General features: G+C 42.8%; 3 protein-coding genes across 3 annotated transcripts; 1 reads left to right on the top strand and 2 right to left on the bottom strand.

Moving 5' to 3' along the window:
• The first annotated feature begins 1,040 nt into the window (after positions 1-1,040).
• LOC6557963 (T-box transcription factor TBX6) lies at positions 1,041-2,787 on the top strand. Its single transcript, XM_001984531.2, has 5 exons — positions 1,041-1,149; positions 1,218-1,392; positions 1,558-1,825; positions 1,895-2,032; positions 2,095-2,787. Exons 1-5 carry the CDS (start codon positions 1,059-1,061, stop codon positions 2,749-2,751), a joined length of 1,329 nt encoding a protein of 442 aa, XP_001984567.1. The 5' UTR covers positions 1,041-1,058; the 3' UTR covers positions 2,752-2,787.
• A 2,180-nt stretch (positions 2,788-4,967) lies between these two features.
• Positions 4,968-6,047, bottom strand: LOC6557647. Its single transcript, XM_032738869.2, has 3 exons — positions 5,826-6,047; positions 5,314-5,769; positions 4,968-5,256 (listed from the first exon to the last, which is right to left on the bottom strand). The coding sequence occupies exons 1-3, from the start codon at positions 6,003-6,005 to the stop codon at positions 5,038-5,040; spliced, it is 855 nt and encodes a 284-aa protein (XP_032594760.1). The 5' UTR covers positions 6,006-6,047; the 3' UTR covers positions 4,968-5,037.
• Positions 6,048-8,530: 2,483 nt separating this feature from the next.
• LOC6557848 (T-box transcription factor TBX6) lies at positions 8,531-14,942 on the bottom strand. Its single transcript, XM_001984533.2, has 5 exons — positions 14,852-14,942; positions 13,795-13,951; positions 10,268-10,535; positions 10,009-10,146; positions 8,531-9,405 (listed from the first exon to the last, which is right to left on the bottom strand). Exons 1-5 carry the CDS (start codon positions 14,940-14,942, stop codon positions 8,623-8,625), a joined length of 1,437 nt encoding a protein of 478 aa, XP_001984569.1. The 3' UTR covers positions 8,531-8,622.
• Positions 14,943-18,187: the final 3,245 nt, after the last annotated feature.

Genomic DNA, 18,187 nt, shown 5'->3' with positions numbered 1-18,187 from the left:
GATTGTATATGAGAACTCTCTAGATGGGATATCAAGGATGTGGGATTTTACTAAGTGAAAGTGGCATTCTAAATACACAATTGAAAGAATGCTTGGTAATGGATTTTTATTGGAAAACTTGAAACGTTTTGGAACAAAAAACAAAAGAATTACTTTCTACTAACCATATTTATTATTATTTGTAGATATCAGTTTAATAATTTGCATTTCTTAACACACGCAATACACAATTGAAACAATGCTTGGCAAGCTATTTTTATTCGAAAACTTAAAAGGTTTGAGAACAAAAAACAAAGGAATTTATCTCTACTAACCATGGTATCTAAAATAATAATACTATATTTATTATTATTTGTAGATATTAGTATAATAATTTGTATTTCTTAACACTCAAAACCAATTCGAATCTCAGCCCCTTTTTGGCATTGTCTATCTAATTCGATAAAATACTTATCATAATCATGTATAAATTTCAATAAAGCCTCTAAAAAGTCTTTTAAGCGAATAGGCTATTATGAATTGGGCCAAATCGAAGAAGAAAAACAAACAAACATTTCCATATGCATTCCATCTAAATACCGTAATGTATTCGGGTTCAAAGAGATGGCCCCAATGTAATTAATGCTATCAATATGAATATGGGCGCCCATTACTAAGCCCCCGCAACGAATAACTGCCTCAAAATGGCGCACTCATTGGCTAGAGCGAGACGGCAAGAGACACACTACGAGCAGCGACCAATGCCAACGCTGCAGTTGGGAGAGAGCGCAAACTGGAAGTAGATTAGACTGAGAGACTGAGAAACTGGTCGCTGAGCTGCCTCTACCTGAGAGCCTAAAAACTGATCCGACCGGATTCTGCTGGAATTAAATTAGTGCACACGAATTTTCAGAGCGCAACAGTTTCAATCTGAACAGCGAAGCGAGCAGTTCTTCGTTTGCGGCAGCGCGAAAAAGCATATATTATAAATAACGAGATTGGGTGATTTAAAAAAAAAAAATACAAAAAAAAATCGAATCGAACTCATTTAGTTAAGTGTTTAATAATTTGAGTTAAATATGTTGGCACTGCTGAACATTGAGGAACTGCGCATGCAGCAGCAGATCACCAATGATTTTTATCGCCAGCAAATGATGCAGCGTCTTCCAGGTAAACTGAATAAATACATTTTTATCTATGCTTTTGCCGACGGGTTTAACATCGAGAATTTCTTTCAGATCCACTATGCGGCTTATTGCCCCATTTTGCGTCACATTTTGTGGCACACACACCACCACCACCGCCGCCGCCGCAGCCATCGTTGCCGGGCGTGGAGGCCAAGCTGGAAAACAATGAACTGTGGCAACAATTCCATCACATTGGCACCGAAATGATCATCACAAAGAGTGGCAGGTATGTGGGTCCGCATATCATTTGTTTAGTCTATCTTTACACCAGCTTATCTCGTTCACATAACGATGGCATGCAGAGCTCGACAAAGATAAGCTAAAGAATGAGATCACATAAGTCACTTACCACCATTACGATTGCTTCATTTTATTATTATGGTTTATGTAGACGCATGTTTCCCTCGATGCGTGTCTCGTTCACCGGATTGGAGGAGGAGGCCAACTATTGTGTCCTGCTCGAAATGGTGCCCATTGGCGATTGTCGCTACAAGTTCTCCGGCTCACAATGGGTGCCAGCTGGTGGTGCCGAGCCACAGAGTCCCCAACGCATGTATCTGCATCCGGATAGCCCGGCAACGGGCAAACATTGGCAATCCCAGGCGCTGCTCTTCAGCAAGGTGAAGCTTACGAATAACACAATGGACAACAATGGACATGTAAGTGTAATCGACTCTTAAGGAATGCTCTATAATTACTAATGATGTGTTTTGGCTCACTTACAACAGATTGTCTTGGCCAGCATGCATAAATATCAGCCACGTTTGCATATCATCCGCACCGCTGATCTTACCCAGATAGCCTGGGCCCCACAGCAGGCATATGTGTTTCCCGAAACTGAGTTTATCGCTGTGACCGCCTACCAGGTATGCATTTCACTAGATTACTTCATCAATTGATCAATTACTAAAAGTATGCGCTTTTGCAGAATGATCGCATTACCAAGCTGAAGATCGATCACAATCCCTTTGCGAAGGGCTTTCGTGAGTCGGGCCAATCACGCAGCAAGCGCAAATTGGACGATTCCCCACCATCTGCAGCAGCAGGAGCGGAAGTCAGAGTGGAAGTGGGAGCGGAAGCTAACGATGTGGAGATCGCCATTTCGCCGTCGGTTAAACGACTGCGTCACACAGAAGAGCCTGCGTTGCGGCAACAGGCACATTCTGGAATGCTAGTGGCACGGCATTATCTGCTGGATACACTAGAGGCCAATTTCTATTTGCCAGCACCACCGCCACCGCGCTCATTATCGACCAGACACATTGCCTGCTATCCAAGTTGGCCCTGTTCGCCGCCATCGCCCGATTCGTCGTGCGCCTCCTCCTCCTCCTGCTCGGCCTCCTCCTCAAGTAGCTGTGAGTCTTCCGCCGAGCCAGATACCGATGCCGATGCCTTTGTGGATGTGGTGGGCACAGCGACTGGCACAGCTGAGTTCGAGTTGGAATCCGAGTCGATAACCCACAACAATGCTGCTGCCGCAGTTGCTGATTCAATGGTTGATGCTGCCACTATTGATGTTGCGTCAAAGCCTAAACGGAGCAGTTTCAGTATCTTAGACATATTAGGAGCGACCGTCTCAGTTTAGTTGCCTCTGTTGCTGCCGCAGTTGCTGTTGCTGATGCTGTTGTTGTTGCTGTTGTTATTGCTCCCATTTCAGTTGTTGCTCCTTAAGTGCCTTATACATTTAATTAGCGTTTAGTTGCCTTTGCGTCGTAAGAGTAAGTTTAAATTGTGATATTTTGCAGTTAACTAAGATTTCCAGGTATTTACCATCAGTATTTATCTTATGTATTTATTATACAATTTTAATTGTTTAACTGATTTCGTAATGGATTTATTGTCACTGGCATTTCAATGCCAGCAAATAAAGAGTTTTTTATATAAGAATTTCGAAAAAAAAAGTGTTGTCTTTCAATGTGGCAGCGAAACTGAATGGTAAATGGAATTTAATACAATTAATAAATTTGCAGGCCAATGGATGTAACTAAAATTAAAGAACAGTTCTCTTTATTTGGGTTTCACTGTATTTAATTCATTTTTGAGACAAATTTCTGTCAGTCCACAATCTCGCCCGACCTTGCATATAAATTATAACTTATTTTGTGTGGCTTTATTTGGTTTCTGAAATTCGTTGCTGTTCTTTCATTTTGCTCACATTATTTGTATACATAATTGCGTCTCATATCTATCTCACATGTTGGCCCATAAAAACCAGTTCCAGCTTCTCAAGCTCACCCTCATCCACATCCACATCCACAGAGAGCCAGCCAGCCCAGCGAACTGTGTTCGCTCTCCTCCATGCAACAACAGCAGCAGCAGCAGCAGCAACAACAACAACGACGACGACAACATAAGCTTATCAGCAGATCAGAGAGCACCGCATCTTAAATGCTGGCGCCAGCGCCAATGCGCTGATTGAGCGCGACGATCGCCAGGTAATCCTGGCCAGCCATGCGCCAACCATGGTTGGAGAGAGAGCAAATGTAATTGATGTTTTCACGTTGTAGTTGTTTGCCATTTACATGCAAAAATTGCCCCGACTCAGCCCGGATACCTCACACACAGACACACACATACACACACATACACATGATGCCACCACCACTTGTGGCGCTTGTTTTATGCGCCAACTGGCCAACGGAAATGAGGCGGCATCTTTGAATGTTTGGCAGCCAAGTGCCCAAATTGCAAATCTTCGACGGTGGCATTTCATTTCAAATCGCGTTAAGAAACAATTGTTAAGCGGCTGTTTCCCCAACTTTCTGCTCCAACTTCAACTCGAACTATTACAGCGTTCGGCATTTATCCACCGCACACGTAGCAGCAACCTGTTTTCTTTATTTTTTTAATATTTTTTTTTTCGTTTTTGGGACATCTGTTGCATGGCTGCAGTGCCATTCATGTTGCCGCTGGAAGTGTTTATGGGCTCCACATTAGCCACACTGCATATTCATGTTAAACGTCGCCAAAAAGACTAACGACGCCAAAGTGGCCATTGTGTTGTTGTTGTTCTTCTGTTTTTTATTTTTTAGTTGCTAAAATTTATTGAATTCTCATTTAGGAGCAGAAGCAGGCCGAGAGCCGCGCTAGGCTCAGGTTCAAAAACGTTCGCATGTCAAAGTCAAATGAGCTCCGCGATCTTTCAGCATAGATAAGCGAACTTTTTTTTGGTTTTGGATTTGGTCTCAGGCCCATATGCAGCTCTTGCTCTTATTGTTTGTGTGTTGTTGTTGTTGCTGTTAGTTTAGTTGTTGCTGCGGCGCTCTCCTTCGTTTGTATGTGTAATTTCATTGGAAATTAATGTTATGGCGGCCAAAATCAAAGTCATGGAACATATTCGCTGGCGACAATTTTATCAGGCTTCACAATGAAATCATTTGCGAGTAGAGATGGGCGCCGTGGCAGTCGTGCAGGGCACGAAACACCAAATTAAAACACAATAAAATACTTGAAGCAAGCTGTTATGCTCCCTTTCTTTATTCATAAATAAAATTAAATGCTTTTCTTAATGTTAATATCAAAACGCTATTTCCATTTTTGGGTTAAAGAGTATTCAAATTAAGATTTGTTTTCATGTTTTACAAAATACACGCGCGACACGCGCCCATCTCTAAATCGCAGCATGGTGTTCGTTTTTGGCTACGCTGGCGATATTATGTCTTCGGCGTCCGTCTGACAACGGCTTTAATTGTTTGGGAATTGTCCGAGATAAGAAATGTATTCAAGCATTTGAGCGCAAGATCAGCTTAAAGGCTAATAAATATCTATGTATATATATATATATATATATATATATATGTAAATAAACTTAAAACGCGACTTGCAACCAAATATGCAATTTCCTGCTTGCAATTTGATCATTTCGAAGTAACTACTTGAAATGATCGTTAAGGGTGGTGCGGCGACGATGCCAGTGATTGGGATTCTTGTACTCCACCAAGTTTGTCAAATCGAAGCCGGCGGGCACAACAATGTATGGCTTAAGGCCAGGCAACACTTTCTCTTTGGGCGCCACTGGCATGTCGTCAAAGGGCGACACATACGGCTCCGATTCGGGAACGGTCTGGAAATTAGCTGAGTCGGCTCCTGACTGTAAAGAGTAAATGATTAATACAAGTTTTGGGCATTGTATACTGTATGATTTTACATTGGTTGTCGCCACAAATAGCTGCCTATTAGCGTTTCCCTTGTGCTGCTCCTGCAGCGACAGATTCTCGAATTGTTCGATGTTATCATCTTTGAAATAATCATCTAAAGCGTCTGCAAATTCGCGTTTGACTGAACGATTGCTTTGTAGACAATTCTGCTGACATCCAATCCAAATCTTGGTAAAGGCAGCCTTTTGCAAGGCAGCCGTATTGTGACTTGTTTCGAGCAGATCTTTCGGTGTTAACTTCCCAGTTGACGGTGCATCCATGTTGAATAATTCCACAGCAGGCATTGGAGAACTTGCAGCCGACTGATACACCAGATGATGGCATTTTTCGAATGATTTGCGGGTAGGCGGCGACTTTTGCAATTGATATTGATCCAGAGTTAGCACATGAGGGCTGCTAATCTCTATTGTCTGAGAAGTGTGGGACATTTTTCGAGGAACTGTTTTCTGTGTGGTGTATAAATTACATGTCTTAGATTTTCATTGAAATATTTATTAGTTACCATTGCAGCGTCTTTCTCAAACTCAAATTTAGGTGTGTCGGTTACGGTGATATTTTCAATGTCGGAAAGATCTTCCAAATCTGAAGGATCGCAATAGCTCTGCGCGAACGAGTAAAAAGATTCGTTATCATCGTCAATTTCAGTAGGATCCGCTTGCTCAGCTATGTAATTAAGACTCATTTTGGGGGACAAGAAATATGAAGCGCTGATTGTAGAGATGGTTGACAGCCACGAACTATCGATAAACACCAGAGGACAGATCGAATAAAAAGTAGTGGGGGGCAACGAAATTATGCGAATTGCTGCACTTGATGTGCATTACCGATATCCAAAATGTCAATCGAGCGATCTACTTACATTTCCGATAAACCAATTTGGTGCACCCTTATTGTTGTTGCTCTTTGTGGTTAGTTCTGTGCAGGTAAAAGAGCAGGGACAAAAGAGTAATATGCAAATTATGCAGGAGAACTTAAATAATGCTGCAGTTTGCACTCAATAGGCTTGTAAACAAAAGCGAACAAAAACGAGCGCAGGACGCGCACTTGACCGCATTGTTGAACGTTGTTGTCGTTGTTCGCTTTAGCTGTTCTCAGGGATTTGCTGTACGCATGGGTCAAGCATGGGCCGCTTTCTGTTGGCCTGCATGTGTGGGTGGATTTTCATTATCCTGTAATTGTTTGTGCCATTGTTCACACGCTACGTTTGAAAAATTACACGCTTTGTTAATTGTCCCAGCCCCGACCCGACTCGGGCCATTGCTCTGATCTGGCTCACATGTGAGCCCATTTGCATAAACTGCTTGGTGGGTTTGGCTGCGCTCCAGTTTAAAATCTCGGCTTAGGACTATGCTTGATCAGGAGGAAGGGAGAGGTCCAAGTCTATACATATGCATGTAGATTATGATCAGTTTCATTTTTATGGCTTGGCACCGGCGACACGACGCTGTGGAAGCCTTATATCGGTTCTTTGTTGCATTCTCCTTGCTACCAAATATGTATATTTGCAACAATATAAACTCAAGTACCAGCGCATTGTGCGCTTGTCTTGTTCTTTCTAATCCTTTCATTGAAACAAGACCCAACAATTTACAATGACAACACTGGCATCGCTCTCTCTCTCTCTCTCTGTGTATTCGGTAATTGCATTATAAACTTTTTGCATGGCGCGCTTACAACACTGCTTACTATTTGACACATGGCGCACAATTTGAATTGTCAGCCATTTTGAGCAAATGGTGTCTGCCACGCGTAAAACACTTTTCACTCATTAGCACTTGTTTTTGTTGCTACTCACCGCTTCAAGTAATTAACTTTCATTAAGGAACTCGTAATGGTTTCATTGTTGTTCATTCGCTCGTTCGTTCTGGGCTGCTCCCCATTTTGTGTTTACACAACAAAAATTGGTTGCAAGTGTATCTAATTTCATGGGGCAACAATGCTCAGCCGTAAAATGCAACAGCCAAATGCATTAATTACGCACACACACACACACATTGTGGGCAACCTGCGACATCTGCCAGGCGCAGCCGTAGCCATTTAATGAGGCATTCAATGCACACAATTCACAACCTTGCGCCTGTCAACACAGCGCCTTCAAACATCGAGAACGACATCTGTCACCCGTTCTCCATCTCTGTGCGCTATAAAACCGCAGTCCGCTGCTGCTCCCTGGCGACTACAATTTAGAAATCGATTTGTTGGTAAATTGAAATTGTTGTTCGTTGTTTGTTGTTTCTTTTTTCTGTATTTTTGTTTTTGCTGGGTAGAGACTACGTCTGCACACGCCTCCCTCGACGTCGTCGTCGTCGTCTCTTGACTTCAGACGTGGGTGGTGACGCATGTCATCGTAAACTTCATCATTGGCTACATTCTCAACTAGCAAGCGGCAGCAGCAGCAGCAGCTTACATAACTAAAATTGTGTCTGTTGTTGTTTTTTTCTTTTTTGACTGCTGCTGTTCTGTTCGTCTCAGTCTCTGCCCATTTCATAAACATCTTTAGCCATTATGGGTCTCCGGAGTATTCTGCCGTGTGCTGTGTGCCACAGTGCTGCAACTGTTTGCCTTTCGTTGGGCTGCAACCGAATTTCATGCCTTGTCGAGCTATTTAATTGCAAACAAATTATGTTCTGGCCAGTCGCAGTCGCAGTCGCTGTGCAACTAATGGATGGATGCTGCTGCTGCTGCTGCCTCGTCGGCGTCGTCTTCGGCGGCTGATGATGTTGTCGAAATTCTAGCGTTTATCTTGTAAATTGGTTGGGATTAATGTCTAGCGGAAGTTGTGATTTGTGCTGTGTGTTGCCTCTATGTATCTATCTGCTGGCTGTGGCTGGCTGGCTGGCTGGCAGTTAGATGCTGGACCAATGATAAAAATGCCCTAATCTGACTGCTGCTACATGTTCATTTACCTACAGCAAAGTATGTGGGCGTGTTGGCTTTGAAGTATCCTTAAGATCTGCCAATTAGCCAAAAAAATAAATGTAATGGGCGATGTGCGCATGTCTATACTCAAATTCTTAGGAGCTGCTGCAGCTAATAATAATGCCAAGGGGTTTTCAAAAAAACTACAATCAAACTCCAAATTAAAAAGACAAGCGTTTATCTTTTATGCCAATCAAAATTTCAGTTCCACAATAAATAATTCAAAAATTGATGCATATCTCTTATAGCGATGTTTTTAATTATGTGAATCTTAAATTAACTTATGAAGTAATCAGGCGAAATTCAGCTTACACTTGTACACTATTATAATATCAAAGGCAATAACTACAACTAGAGAAACTTAAATGTATCTTTTGCAACTAGCTGCGACCGCCCAAAATGGCAGATATGCTGAAACCTTTACGCTTGGTGGGTGCCTCGGGCGGTTGTTGCTGTTCGAGTGGTGAATGTGTTGTTGTTGCTGTTGTTGTTGTAGTCTCACTGCCAACATCTAGCTCCAGTTCATCAGATGTCGTCTCATCCGTTGGCTGAACGGATACGCTGTGGGGTAGGGTGAGTGCCGGAAGTGTGGGCAATGCCGTATGCAAAATGGACGTTGGCGGATACAAATGCGATGTGGATGCTGTGGCAGCATTGTACTCGTGTGGTGGCCGGCCGAAGTATGTGCATGCGAGATCGACCAGCGAGGGTCGCAGCAGTGTCTGCATGTTCTGCTGAAAATGCTGCATGAACGTGCTGTTGGCGCCGGGAGGCAATCCAATCGAGTTGGCGCCAGCCGCCGACACTGGCAGAGGCAGTGGCAGAGGCAGAGGCACAGCCTCGTCCAGCGATGACGATAACGAACAGGCGGAACCATTTGATCTCAGGCGCTTAATTTGCGGCCCATCCTGTTCGCTGTTGTTCGATGTTGTTGCTTCTGCTGCTGCTGCTGCTGTTGCGGCGGCGGCTGTCGTTGTAGATTTGCCTGGCGACATGTCAAGCGAACCGGAGGATTGTGAATGCGAATGCGAATGCGTCTGATCTTGATCATCATCATCGGTTGGCGATGAAGACATTTTGCGTTTGCAGCGCGATTGTCCCGTTTCGCGGAAGCCCTTCGCAAACGGATTGTTGTCGATCTTCAGTTTTGTGATGCGATCATTCTGTGGAACAAGGATAAGCCAGTTGTTGTAAATTGCATGAAATATGACAATTGCTGGCTGGTCAGTAGCTAAGCGTTAAGTAACAACGCCACTTGACACCAGAGAAAGACAGACAGACAGAGAGAGAGAGAGACAGAGAGAGAGAGAGAGACAGAGAGAGAGAGAGAGAGAGAGAGAGAGAGTCACACACTTGAGCCTTGGAGTCGTCATGACTTGACAACTTTGTGACGATGATTTTGTGGATGTGATCACGCACGAAAGATTAATGACGGACAACCGACGACTGTCTACTGGCGACCTGACGGCGCTGTCAATGGGCCCTAGACATAGACAAAAACACAGCAAGCGGGCACAACAAGGATGTGGCTATACAACTTCCTAAAATAACAAGCAACAAACTACTCAAGTGACTTTTTGTAGACAAGGGGCGTTGCATGCTAATTTGAGACGTTGGTCAGGCTACCCACGGCGTGAGCGATCGTTGCCCAAATTAACCAATTAGTGTGCCCTGTTCAATGAATTGGCAACAATCTGGTCTCTCTCTCGCTCTCACTCTCACTCTCTCTCTTTCTCTCTGTATTCTGTGTTGTGTTTGCAACTTACCTGGTACGCTGTCACTGCCACAAATTCCGTCTCGGCAAAAACAAAAGCCTGCTGCGGCGCCCAAGGTATCTGCGCCAGATCAGCGGTGCGTATGACATGCAAACGTGGCTGATACTTGTGCATGCTGGCCAAAACAATCTGCGAACAGAGCGGGGTGGGGAAAGGAGGGCAGCAGAAAGCGGAGCATGAAATATCTCTCATTGGCAACTGAGCGCATTGGCTTTGAAGTTCGGGGCACATCACCGCTCGAATTACTTACATGACCGCTGTTGTCCAGCGTATTGTTCGTCAGCTTCACCTTGTTGAACAGTATGGGTTGGGCCTGCCAATGGGCGCCCGTCGCCGGGCTATCCGGATGCAGATACATGCGCTGTGGACTCTGTGGCTCGGCACCGCCAGCTGGCACCCACTGCGAGCCGGAGAACTTGTAGCGACAGTCGCCAATGGGCACCATTTCCAGCAGGACACAATAGTTCGTCTCATCCTCCAGGCCTGAAACGCTCAAGCGCATCGAGGGAAACATGCGTCTGCAACACAAAGAAAGAGAGAGAGATGGAAAATGGATCAAATTCAAATAAAGTCAACAAGCTAAAGCAGAGAAATGGAAATAATAGTGGGCGTTACAAATATTTAATTGTGTGCCTGGCCATGTAATTAGCCTAGGCAAACCTATGCACCAAAAACTAAAAAGGAAGATTGCAGGAAAAAAAAAAACAAATAAAGGCAAGGCCTTGTCTACAATTTGAAAACGCGGTCGCGTTTGCGTTTGCGTTTGCGCTGTGCTAACAAGGATCGAAGATCGGAGGAACGGCGACCCTGTGCCACAGAGAGTGGCACAGCAGGTGGTCAGCGCTCTTGGCGCCAGCCTGAAAATGTTTGCGCTCTGCTTCGAGTTGCTTCTGCTTGCTTAGAGACTCTTATTCTGTTTTTTGTTTGTTTTTTGGATTTTTTTTTTTTTGGCAATGATTTTGTGTTTTTAATGTTTTGTTGTTGTTGCTGTTGTTTTTGGCTGTGCCTGTGCGCGATGATTAATTAATTTAACTCGACTGCGTTGCGTTTGCCTACATTTAATTTAATTCCTTTTCTGGTTTCTTGAATTCCATTAGACCGCAACAGGGGCTAACAGCGACGCATGGCCAAATATTTCGACATTCGTGCGGTTTAGAATTTCATTTTCAATTTGCCTTCTTTTATTTGGGTCGTGTTCGGTTTTTTTTGTTGTTTTTTTGTTGCTCTTGAAAAGTTGCTCTTGCATTTTTGACAAACGATTTGTTAAGATATCGATCTTTGGCGCGTCTGCGCATAATTAACAAATCGTGAGGATCTGTGCCGGGCATCGGCGATGGAAGCCAAACAAAAAGTATCTCGAGCATTTCACAGCATTCGTATTGGCATCCAGGCAGGTGCAGTTCGAAGATGTTTTTCTTTTCAGATTCAGATTACGATATTTATTTATTCAACTTTTGGCTTGGGTAAGGTCTTTTAACGAATCGAAAACCTTACAATAACTAATGATCTATCTATCAGAACTCTGAACAGATCGGAGGTTTACCAATCAGTTCGTAACATATAAAATATTTGTATGGATTCATAATTATTCAAACAACGTCTCAACTAAGGGCTATAGATCTACTCCTGCTAAACTACATCAAAAATAACAACATACCAGCTAAATAGATACATCCAATTTCAAGTTACCCAACATCTGACTGCATTGTCTTAGTCTTGAGAAAATAGACTTCAGCTTCTATTTATTTGATTTTCTCTGAAATTCTTACACATTTAACCCTTTGATTCCTTCAGATAGACCTCAAAGTGTCAGCAACTGACGCTTTAAAATGATTCACCTGTATTACGCTGCGGAACAGATTCAGTATTTCAGTTCATTACTTTCCACATCGGCCCAACAATTCTCAGCCGCGCACTAAAAGCTTCGTGACAGAGTCATTTCATTTGGGAAAAATGCATGGCATTATATGTGATATGCTTTGTTCCATCTGGCTTTAATGGTCGTCTGTGCATTTGCCACCCATGCGATCCCAAAAACCCGATGCGATCTCTAATAGAGTTTCAGAGAGACAGAGGCAGAGAGAGAGAGAGAGAGATAGAGAGAACAGTGAGTGGGGCCAAGCAACTAATTAGATTTTATGAGCGCCACTTGGCGTTCTGGGACAGCATTGGAGCATTGGAGAGTCGCGTACAGCATACGGTGGCACTGTGGCGCCTAATCATTAAAAATTCAAATCGATTGCACGCACAAGAGTCGCGGTCATTGTCTGGCTGCATTTCACATAAAACATTTTTGATGGGCATAAAAACTATTTAATACGCAGACTCTATGAATAATTCATGCCATATATGCAACAAAAAACATACACACGAGTCGCAAGGAGAAAGAGTTGCCAGTCTAAACAGTTTTTGGTTTTATTTTTCTTCTTCTGTTTTTTGAGGTCCCCAAAACTTTATGTTAATATTTTTGCTGCTGCTCTGTGTTCTTCTCTCTCTCTATCCGATCTTATCGGCACATGTGCATCTCTCGCCGGCAAAAGTGTGAAATTGCTCGTATCTGTTGACGTCGTCGACAAGCTGTGGTCATTGTCAACGCGCAACGCGCAACGTGCAACGTGCAGATACCGATACAGAAATTGAATACGAATACGAAAAGGAATACGAATGTGTGTATATCTTTTGAGGCATGTCTGCAGACAGGCGCCACAATAAAAACGCCGAAAGCAACAAAGATGACGACAAAGTATCCTTGACGCTAAGATTTATGCCACAGCAGTATCGACATCAGCAGCAGCAGCGGCAGGTCATAGCCAAGTTGCATCTTTACTCTTACTCTCTCTCTCTATCTCTCTCGCTCTCTGTCTCTCTGTGAAAAAAGCCGACCAAAAGGACGTCCCACTGTGTTCTGTGTCCATACTAGGTCTTCAATAAATTACGATGACGCCACTTTACGCACATTTGAGCAAGTGCCGGACACTTTTAGGTAGTTTACTACAACGACTACTACTGAGATACAAGCTACAAGATACAAGATATCTTTGGGCGATTGCGCTGCAGTACTTTGATATGTTTCATGTACATTTTTCCGCAATGCACGCAATGTGCAAAGTGCCAGTGAACTTGTACATTTTACGCCTCGCGCGAGATATTCGATGTGATCCGTGCCTTGATTGTGCACTTTGCAATCACTCTGGCTAACTAGCTAGCTGCCTGTCGAGGGCCAGAGCCAGAGCCAGTCCTATACCTGTCCACAATATTTCACATCCTGCATCCTTCCGTCGCATTGTTTGCCTGTGAAAATTGTTGTCGCGACGCCGCTGTAAACAATTTCGCAGGCGCCTACATCTAATGAGCATTTAACAGTGCCGACGCCGCCGACGATGAGGATGAAGACGAGCCTGTGACTGCGACAGAGACTGAGGAATGAAGCTGAGCCTAAGTGCTTGAAGGGCCTGACGCCGTCGCTGGCCACTCTTCACAATGCTGCGGCGCTTTAAGTGCCAACACCATTTGGCATTTTGTTCTTTTTTCTTTGCCCAGCATTTTTTTCGGGTATTACTTTTCATGTTCCTGCTAATGCATTGCTCGCTGCGCGCGATCTTAGCACCCAATTCCCTTTAAGTTACATTTGAAAAGTTCCCATCACAGGGATATTGAAAGAGGAATGTTATTTTAATGGCGGAATCAATCTACAGAACAAACAGTGACTAAAAAAAAAAATACATTCCGCACAATTAAATTGTTTCAAAGTTATGCATTTTGTCATCCAGTTCTTACCTGCCGCTCTTTGTGATGATCATTTCGGTGCCAATCTGATGGAATTGCTTCCAGAGCTCGTCGTTCTGCAGCGTCAAATCCACGCCGGGCAATGAGACACGTGGCGGCATTATCACGTGACGGGGCATTGGTATGGGCAGCATCGGTGGAAATGGATCTATAATGAGTGTGATTTGTATACATTTTGACATGAAATATATATATATATATTAAAAATGTTATTATTTTTAAGAAGCGACAACAGTTCTGAAATCAGATTTTAACCTTTCTAAAATATGCAAGCAGATAAAAATTAATTTTATAGCAAATTATGAGTTATAAATGAGTCGAACTGGATATCAGATAAAACCCTGTTTTATAATATATATAATATATATGCTTAAGCCTCAAAGATATAATATAAATTTAAAGAAGTTATTTTAAGTTGCATATAAGAGCCGATATATAGCTGGCTAAAATGCTTGAACTACCATTAGAATATTAATAGCCGATTAATATTGTTAATATAAAAATATTGTTTATGATAAGCAGCACATCTGAGCCATAAAATGCAGGTATTTAAGCAGCAGAAGCGATGATTCGACTATTTGCCGATCATTTTTGATTTTAAGATAAAAAACTTCTTCTTTTAATTATATGTAGATGCAAATATGTGATTATCCCGCTGTGTTATGGGCTGCTCAACAGCTGAAGCGCATTTTGTTATCAATTACCACCCCGGATAGCGCCTGCTGTGATCTCCCGCAATTGGCTTATGCAAAGCCGGCCAAAGAGCTTTCTCACATTACTCAGCTTGATGTGACGATCGTCATAAAATATACGTTAAGATCGACAATATCGCCCGCTGATATCCGGTTACGAATCGAATAAAGTGCACATTGTGGCAAAGACAAAAGTAGCGACCATTAACGCTAATGATCCTTAACAGCTTTACAGCTTTGCAGCTTTTCGATTAATGCCGACGGCGATGACAAAATGGCGCAATCGCATTGACCGCGTGACGTATGCGTAATATGTGCAGCAAGAAGTGAGAAGAGGGCTGAGTGGCATTACTTACCCGGTATGCGTTGCATTATCTGCTGGCGATAAATCTCGTGTGCGATATGCTGCTGCATGCGCAGATCGACGAGCTCGTTCATGGTGATCATGGTGATTATAAGTATGTATGAATATTTCACACTTTAACAATTGTTTAACTTATTTTTTGTTTTTTTGGCACACAATTCAATCACAGATAGCAGCAGTAGCAACAGCAGCAGCAACAACAACAACAACAAAACACATATAAGCGAAAGGTGACAACAAGAGTGCCCAGTACTGTTGTCTTCATGTGTGCCCCGGGCACGAGTTGAATTCGCAATTAGCGTCAAAAAATATGTAAATCACAACTACCAAAGTGGCGTAGTTATGGCAAATGTCTCAAAGGCGTGTGGGTGTTAATTTGATTATGACAACAACTACATCGCAGCAGCTGGGAGAATTGGAATCGGGTATTGTGTGATCGGTGACCGGTGATCGGTGATCGGTGTTCGGTGATCTCAGTGTTTTCTTTTCTTTTTTTACCGACGCTCGCGTCTTGCGCTCGCCAAGTTCGCATTTCAACTGAGCAAGTTTCACAAAATGTGGCTGCCGCCGCCGCCGCCGCCGTTGCCGTTGCCGTCGCTCAGCGAAAAACGAGCTTGACGAGTTCGAGCCATTGATCGACATTACCTGCGATCAGTTCTGAGCTGCTGCTCAACTGCTCAGCTGCACAGCTGCTCAGCTGAGATCTTCGCCTCTTGTCTGTCTCCTCTGCAGGTTGCCCTTAGCAGCAGCACTCTGATTGGCTGGCGACTCGCTGTGCACGTGCAGCCAGAGTGAGAGCGCTTTGCCGTTAGCTGGCTATAGCTCCATCTCTGTCTGTCACGGAGCACTCGCTCGCTTTGTTGGCGCCTCCATTTTGAAATTGACACCAGCTGCAAATACGTTTTCACACAGTGTTTAGCTCCGCCCTCAACATATCGATCGCTGGCACGCTCTCTCGCTCTCTATTGTTCGATCTGTCGTTCTCTCTCGCTCCCTCGCTGTCGCTACCTCTCCGTCTTTCTAATTGTGTTTTAATTTTGAAGTGCGAAGTTGCACAGTCAGCAGCCGTTCCAGCTGAAACAGACAACCACATGCTCCCCCATCTGTGTGTGTGTGTGTGTTGGTGTTGCCTTTTAATTATACATCATGATCGAAATTGTTTTTTAGTTTTTTTTCTTTTTCGATTTGTTTTTTCATTTGGCATCTTTTTTTTATACTTATTTATACTTTGCCCATTTGTAGCCTTTGCCATCATGGTGGTCCTCTTGTCTTTAGTTGGAGTTTTTGTTGTTGTTGTTGTTGTGGCTGCCGTTTTGCTGTTCATTTATTTGATTTTGGTTTTGACGCTGCGTCATTCGGCGGCATTGATATGGCGGCCAACATACATATATACATGTATCCCCGATATGGAGTCGAAACACTGCAGATGCAGCTGGTTGATGACAGTATTACTCTTACCATCTTCTTCTAATTGATCTTCTTCTTTCGCATGTTTTATCTTCTCGATCGGCCCTTTTCGAGCTTGACAAAACATTTGTTAACTTACGGAAAGGCATGTCGTCTACAAATTTTCTGACCATTCGATTCCATCTTATTCAGATGAGCATGTTACTTGTTATTATTCCAATGGGTGCTTCGAATCGAACTCTGAACTATTCATGAATAATGTACACACCGAAGTAGGAATGCAATGAATAATGTATTCCTCATTGTAAGCTTAAATGTTAAACAAAGCTATTAGCAATTAAATCATTAGCGTATAACTAAAAATATTGTCATTCAGTAAACGAAACCGTTCAGTATTCCGGATCATGGATAATTTTATGTTTAAATACAATAAGCATTATATATGTCAAACTGTAAACTAAACAAGAATACTGTTAATAAAGATATAAAATGAAAAAAGCGATAAATTAAGCAGACTCTTCCATTTTATCATAGATACAACCATTTAAAATTCTGTTTGATTAGGCAATTTTTTTATTATGCATATCGTGTTGACCTTTTTGAGTTGATAATTATAAGATCGTAAAGAAAAATGTATGTATGCAAACTACTTTTATTATGTTTCTTAATCTATATGCTTAACCATTATACCCTCGATTGGAAAGCAATTAAGTCAGATTGAACTCTGACTTCTCATTAAGTATACGCAGCGATGTGCGATGTGCGCTACTGGAAAACTTTCGCTTTCTAGAGCCAGAATGTCTTGGGTATAGCTACTTGGTAAATATTGCAGCTCCAATCTTTGGATAAACATCATCACTTCCGTTAGGCTGGCTCAAGTAGTTAAATAGCTGGTAAACAGCTAGCTTTGGCTGCTTATCTGCGGCTTGCCTCTTGCACTACTGCGAAATTCTTGAGTTTGTCGAGCAAATAGTTTTGCAAGCTAATTTACACAGCACTTTGCTGGCTGACACATCCACTTTGTTTTGTGTTGTGGCAGCCAGCGGCGATAAGCGATGGAAATTAATTTACAATTAGCAGTGGGTTCTCCGTTGGTTGTTGGTTGTTGGCATTGGCAATTCGCCCAAATTACGTGCCGTGTCTGCACCCTCTATCCATGCACACAATATGTGTGTGCGTGTGTGTGTGTGTGTGTGGATGTGGATATGGGTCTGCGTTAATTTATGCCTCGCGTTTTCACATTTGGTCGCGCACGCTTCCGGTTCCTCTTTCCATACACACAAATGCATATGCAATGGCAATGGCAATGACAATTAGCCAAAAGGTTCGGTTCCCTCTATCTGTCTAGCTACCTGTGTCCAAGCCACGCCAATAGCTGTGCAATTTGTCAGCACTAAGCTAATTGGTGTTGCTCAAAATGATCTGCCTGCTGTTTGACTAATGCTCTTCGGTTTACTTCCGCTTTTTTCGGGGGTGGTATCGCTGGTCCAACAGGTAGCATTTTTCCTATCTTTGCCACATTCCAAACAGTTGACTCAGCCAGGAGCACATTAACTGCTATTCCTACATATGGAATTTATCTTTAAGGCATGCTTGACATGATACTTGACTTGATAATTTCACAGGGAAAAGGTAAGGTAAAATTCAATACCAAAACATGGCCGGTTTTAGCATTGATAAACGTGGCAGAGGATTTTCTACCAAAATAAATTCCTTTTTTTTAATCAATGACCAAAACAAATTGGTTTTTACATGGATGTTGGCTGTGGAATGTTATGAGGCATCCCTAAAGAACAAGAACTTATCTTTCGATAATACTTTGTTTCCATAAACGTTGTTATTAAACAATATTTACATTATAATATATAAGAACTTAGATATGCTTAGATTAGGTTAGAAAACATTGCGTATTTATGAGAAT

The sequence above is a fragment of the Drosophila grimshawi genome, unplaced genomic scaffold (genome assembly GCF_018153295.1).
Source record: "Drosophila grimshawi isolate 15287-2541.00 unplaced genomic scaffold, ASM1815329v1 contig_44, whole genome shotgun sequence".
NCBI classification, from domain to species: Eukaryota; Metazoa; Arthropoda; class Insecta; order Diptera; family Drosophilidae; genus Drosophila; species Drosophila grimshawi.
This window is presented reverse-complemented; position numbering and strand designations above follow the sequence as displayed.